Genomic DNA, 6,116 nt, shown 5'->3' with positions numbered 1-6,116 from the left:
CTCTCAAATATGTGACCCGGAGTGTTGTATATATATATATATATATATATATATATATATATATAAATGAATGTCAAACTATCGCCTCATATAGGCTGTGTACTCCGCCATAATTACTCTGTTGGATGACTCCAAGAAACCACTTTACTACCAAGCTCGGACTATATATTTCACATGGTGAACGAACGAGTGCCTTGAAGAGTCTTGTTCGCCCAAACGAGTACTAAATGGTGTTGACCCAGAGACGTACGGTCCAGGACATAAACCTCAAAAATCTGTTGGATGACTCCAAGAAACCACTTTACTACCAAGCTCGGACTATATATTTCACATGGTAAAGGAACGAGTGCCTTGAAGAGTCTTGTTCGCCCAAACGAGTACTAAATGGTGTTGACCCAGAGACGTACGGTCCAGGACATAAAAACCCCTCAAAAATCAACTCATTCGCGTTGGTAACTGCCATCCATCCAGCAGAGAACCCCGGAGGAGACGGACAAATGGTTTGTGAAAAATTGAAATTGTTCAGCTGTAGCACCCTTTCGGTGCCTAGCTGCCACCGGAAGGTTGCAAAAGGGCTGAGATACTGCCAAGTCGCCCAAACCTAGCCCAAACCAAACAAGCCAGTCATCAAAGCTACTGCCTCCAGCGCTTATCCGTTTCACTCCCTGTAAAATTGGGCAGGCAGGACATCTTAGCGTCAATGAACTGGTTGGGCGATGACCATGGTGAACTTTATTGAAGCGGGTCGCAATTATTGTGATTTGGTTAGTGGGTTACGACTGGAAAATAGAGTGGCTGACTTGTGTCTCTGTCTCATCTGCCACGTAATCTTTCCTTGAACATGTTGCAGTCTAAAAGAGAAAACAGTGTGGATTCAGTCTGATCCGATTGATGCGTTTATTTGTCAGCCACAATGAAATAAATGGTGGGCGGAAAGTGCATTTCTCGCCAGCCGAGACAAGAGGATTGGTGCGTAGAAATACCCACTCCCTGGATACAGTGATAGTCAAAATCAGCAGTATCATCATCATCGACAGCACAGCATCAGTGTTCAAGATAGTTTATTTGGAAAGCTTTTGGCGAAGGAGAGAATGAAGTAGCATGCGCCTTCAGGCATTCTTTCAGACACTTCGGATAGGAACTGACAAAACGAAAGCCACTGAAATCGAGTAGCATCCCTATCTTGCAGCTTGTATAATCGTGCACAGAGGGGATCACATGCACCCCATCGTGGTAGGTGTTTTTTACCGTCAGTGCTTAGACATTTCGTAATGGACTTTACGTTCGATTACCAGGTCAAACGATGGCCACCCCTCTGTCTGGGCCAATCTGAGTTGGGCACGGAAAACTGCTCATTTGGCAAACAATCATTCGGTAAATGCACTACGAGTCCCATCTACCACAGCTAAGGATGCTGGGCATGCCTTTCGATTGAAATCCTCATTGCACAGCCGGACACTCATTTTCTGATAAACTTGTTTCGGATTCGCCTGCGCAAGCTTGCCATTCATTGTGACGAAATTCCCAAAGTAGTGAGTCTGGAATGTAGGATGTCCAGCACTATAAATTCAGCAGAGATTAAGCAGTTTAAAAAGAAGGCATTCTGGCAAACTGGATGAACTCTCGTTCTTTTGTACTAACCCAACCATAAACGAACACCATGTGCATTCTGTCTAATCGCTTTTGGAATCACAAGGGGATTTATTCATCCACTTTTCTTGTTTCGCTGTCTAGACAGGCAGGTGATGATTTGATGCAGATATGACTTGTATCATGGCGTTCTGGGAAGGGCAAAGGAATATGCTCGGTGTTTTTTTGCCGCATACGCTTCGATGTACACTAAAGTGGAACATCAGAGAGACTTATTGAAACAGGTCTTCGCCTTTAGGTTGTCGAAACTAAGTCAGCCATCAGAGACGTTTAAACAGTTTTGTTCTTCATTTTCGACACGGCCGACACAGTCGGATACGTGGCTATCTGGTCTGCACAATTCTCAGTTTAAAGTAGATGACGGACTATGTTTGAAGACTCTATTGTCAAGTGTTTTAGAGGTGCTCTGATTATCTACTTCCAATTTGCCTCGTAATTCTTCCCAAGTGCTTGGCCAATCCGTTTAAATGCAAAACGATAAACAAGATCAGACTTGGCGCAGCAAATCGGCAGCTGTTTAACTGTAATTGGAATTGGGAATTGGTGGACTTCCTCATTACAGTAGACAGTTCAGAAGTCCATTGAATTGAATTGAAGGAATGGATCGGATGGGCCAGTTAGAAACATCGTGATGTATTCTAATAATGCGATGAAAGCCCGAATGTGTCAGGCTTCTTTTGTTCATACTAGCTGATGAGCGAAATTCGCGCCACAGGGAACCTATTGACAGTTAAAATATCTAATCGTTGTATTTCGATATTTTATTTAACAAAAAACCAGTACCTCGGAAGCAATTGTTCTAATTCAGTAATTCTCAAGCGGACCGTGAACAACGTTTGCAAACTTTATATTTATCTCGGCAGCACTGGAATAGAGTCTTCGCCGTGCAACTTAGCTTAAACGTAACGCACTACCCATAAGATTGTCGAAAACTCTTCGACATCCAAAGACCTGTTCCGTCCTTCTTTGGGTTCATCATGTAGGCGCATTCCTCGAGTTCCTATCAGCGTTATTTTACATGAAATCAAATGGGATACAATTCGATAGCTGCTCTCATTTGCACAGGAGGCTTGTTTTGGAAGGAGACCAAAATAAATTCAGTTGAACATCTCGCTTAAGTTATGTTCTCCTTCGTTCTTTCGGACATATCGCTTGTGAACCGTCCAAGTATTTTCAGCAACCTAGTCAGTGGTACGTCACGTCTAGACAGTGTACTGTGATATATCATGTTGTATCAAGTAAAATATGACGAGGAGTGACGCAGCACATCCAGTTGAAGGAAACCACCAAAAACGAGAGGTTTAGCTGCATTCAGCTAGGTCTCCTGTCAAAACCAAATTCTTGTACAAATGTGAGTGGTCGCTGAACGTCAAAACCTATTCATATTAGCAAAATCATGCGATGTCAGCATTGTTCCCGAAGTTGTAATCGATTAATTATTAACTAGCTCACTTTTCAAATCCTAGCCGCGTGATCTGCACGCACTACTTGCCTGTTCTCCGGGGCAGACACACAACTGAATGATGGACAGGATTCCATAAATGAGTGCGGCTCAATGCCAAAAGAAACCATGGTAAAGGGACTTCAGGCAGCAAACTTTCGCGTGTTAAACCCAGAACAGTTACATAGTGGTATGATCCTCAAAAGTAAAAACCCTAACATGACATCAGACTCATGCACGGCTGACCACGCAAGTAACGTCATCGAAACAGACAATTCTGATAAACTTACCAGAAAACCACCAACTGCCTTTGTCCATTCGGACGACTGGAGTCTCTATTTGAGGGTGTGCTGTCAGCTTCGCCAGATCCGCAGTAACTATGGGTGCACAGAATTGGAAGCTCAAAAACTGATTCGTACCGGTCGACGACGCAGTCAGGCCTGCATACTTCGATTAATTTTTGCTTTCAACCACCTGTATTCGGAATATAGCCGAGTAGTTTTCACATTGAATAACTTACAAAATCAAGACCATTGCTTACTCAACACAGCCTTATCCAGAAGCTACTCGGGACTTTCAACTAGTCACACTGTCCAGGATTCAACCAATCATGGCGACACGAATGTCTGCAAAAACAATCCTGTTTTTAAGGGACAAGACAGTAAACTCCAAGATGTCTTGGAGAAAGATAGAGCGTTTTATCCTGAACAACATGAAGAGCAACGTTCAGGTACTGTGGTACCGGTAACCCACTCACTGACTGCGGTAAATACCACTTCGACGTCACTACCTACCAACTACTCCCTCATGTCACATACTGTGCAAGAATTTACAGAAACCCCACTGCAATCTACACAATCCGGCCTCAGTCAAACATCAACACCAGCCTGTTTTCAATGGTGTCGAAAACATTCTGGAAAACGCCGTCCCTTGATGAGCAGAAACCGCTCATATGAAGCGCTGAAAGTTTCCAGAGCTATCGAAACTTCAAAGAATTTTTCAAACAAACACAGACCCTCAGAGTTAGATTCATATGACTACTTTGATCAAATTAAGCGCAGACCGACAAACAAAAGCCTCGATATTTTCCAGGTCGCTAGTCATCAATGGCGTATTGAGCATCGCACACAACTGTCCTCCAAGAATACTGGCTCACAAACTCAGCACGTTTCGAACAAAAGAACGGAATTTATTCGATTACCAATAGCACTTGAACTAATTCTTCCTCGTATGCAAAAACAGATAGAAACTGTTATGATTAGTTGCCAGCACGTCTATGATCCACTCGAAGTGGCTTCCGAACTTAGACAAATGAACTACGACACAGAAGCCTGCATAGCCTACTTTCACAAAACGCGTCCTCTGCGTGATATCATACACGAATTTCTGTCAGACAAAGATCCTTTTGATAGAAACGCACAGCACATTCGTTCATCAAGACAGCCTAAAACCGAACAGACTATTCCAAGCAGTTTACAGACCTTCCTGCTGGGAATTCAGTCTTGCGTGGTTGAGTTAAAACAGGCCAAACAAGATGTGTCACACAAGCTTTGTCGTCTGCGGGCGTTTGTGTACGATACAACTGCTTCTGTGGAGCGAGCGTTGAAGGAAAAACTTGTGAATTATTTATTCGAAGCCCAGAAGTTTGACAAAATAATTCCATTACGAAACGGTGACCTAGCGCTCTCTGAACTGAGCAAGCTTGTTCAAGAAAATCAGTCACTGAAGCAGACCCTTCAAATAGAAGAGGATCGACGAAAAAATATGTTTAATATGATGCAAGAATATTTTGGCAATGTCCGAGTTTACTGTCGATGTAGGGGTATTCCAAAGGCGAAATCCTGCTTAGAAGTCCATTCACTGGATACGGTTGTTCTAATGACCGGTTCGGATGCGGCCGCAGAACAGTATAAATTCGACAGAGTCTTTGATACTAACGCCAGTCAAACGGAGGTTTATAAAGAACTCTCTCCTTTCGTTTCTTCGTTTCTTGATGGCTATAATGTATGCTTTCTAACATACGGGAGTGAAGCAAGTGGAAAGACTTACACTCTTCTTGGGGGACCCGATTATAAACCCAGCACGGAAGGGATCGCTCAGCGTGCTTTGCGAACAGTGTTGTCGGAAAAGACAACTAGGAGGAGTGAATGGGAGTACCAGCTACTCGTGTCTGTGGTAGAAGTTTACAACGATACTTTGACGGACATTTTGACAAATGAAAATGGAATTCACCTCCATATTGAGTCTGGTCCAGACCATATGATGGATGACATACACCGCCAGCTAATTGAGAAGGATTCTGACATAGATGACCTACTAGCTTTATGCCGAACACGGAGAAGAGTAGGTCGTACAGCCCTAAATCTATGCTCCTCTCGCTCCCATCTGATCATATTTGCCCAGCTAAATGCTCGAAGCCGTATTCATGATACCAGTCTGTCTAGTATCTTGGCTCTGTGTGATCTGGCTGGCTTTGAGGATGTCATCAAGGCAGATACACTTGGTGACCCGATCCTGGCGAAAGAAGCAGGCTATATTAATCGATCCCTGACAGCACTCAACCGTGTCTTCATGTCACTGCGCTCTCAGGATCCAACGACTGTGTCCTACCGAGACTCTAAACTGACCTACCTGTTGAAGCCCTTTTTTAGCTCTTCGGGTAAATGCATCCTCATTGTCACCGTACGTACGGACCGAGTTAACTTGGCCTCAACTCAGAGTACTCTGCGTTTCGGACGGGAATCAAGAGGAGTCAGTTTAGGAAGGGCACGTCGGCAGTTGAATTTGGACAAGATTATGAATGAGCTCCGAAGCACATGAACCAGAAATCACCTCTTCAGTTTCCTTCGACAGATTGACTGTCGACGCATCAGATGGCGAGTTAGCGAAACGACCGAAGATTGCCATGGGTGCTTCCTGTAAATAATCCATTTCAGCCATCTCAACTGCATTCGCGGTGATGGGAGAAAGATAGACTGGAACTATTTGGTGTTTAAAATTTTGCCACAAAAATAAAAACATACAC

The 6,116-nt window shown here is 43.7% G+C and overlaps 2 protein-coding genes across 2 annotated transcripts in view; both read left to right on the top strand.

Annotated features, from left to right (window-relative positions):
• T265_15046 (hypothetical protein) overlaps positions 1–3,170 on the top strand; it is a gene marked incomplete at both ends in the record, with an annotated part of 21,374 nt that extends 18,204 nt beyond the window's left edge. Inside the window, one exon of the mRNA XM_009176343.1 lies at positions 3,117–3,170. Coding sequence (XP_009174607.1) covers positions 3,117–3,170 — 54 coding nt within the window. The remainder of the gene's footprint in view (positions 1–3,116) is intronic.
• Positions 3,171–3,205: 35 nt separating this feature from the next.
• Positions 3,206–5,911, top strand: T265_10075 (hypothetical protein; the record flags this gene model as incomplete). Its single annotated transcript, XM_009176342.1, has 1 exon — positions 3,206–5,911. One exon carries the CDS (start codon positions 3,206–3,208, stop codon positions 5,909–5,911), a length of 2,706 nt encoding a protein of 901 aa, XP_009174606.1.
• Between the last annotated feature and the right edge of the window lie 205 nt (positions 5,912–6,116).

This window comes from Opisthorchis viverrini, assembly GCF_000715545.1.
Source record: "Opisthorchis viverrini unplaced genomic scaffold opera_v5_327, whole genome shotgun sequence".
Lineage (NCBI taxonomy): Eukaryota > Metazoa > Platyhelminthes > Trematoda > Opisthorchiida > Opisthorchiidae > Opisthorchis > Opisthorchis viverrini.
This window is presented reverse-complemented; position numbering and strand designations above follow the sequence as displayed.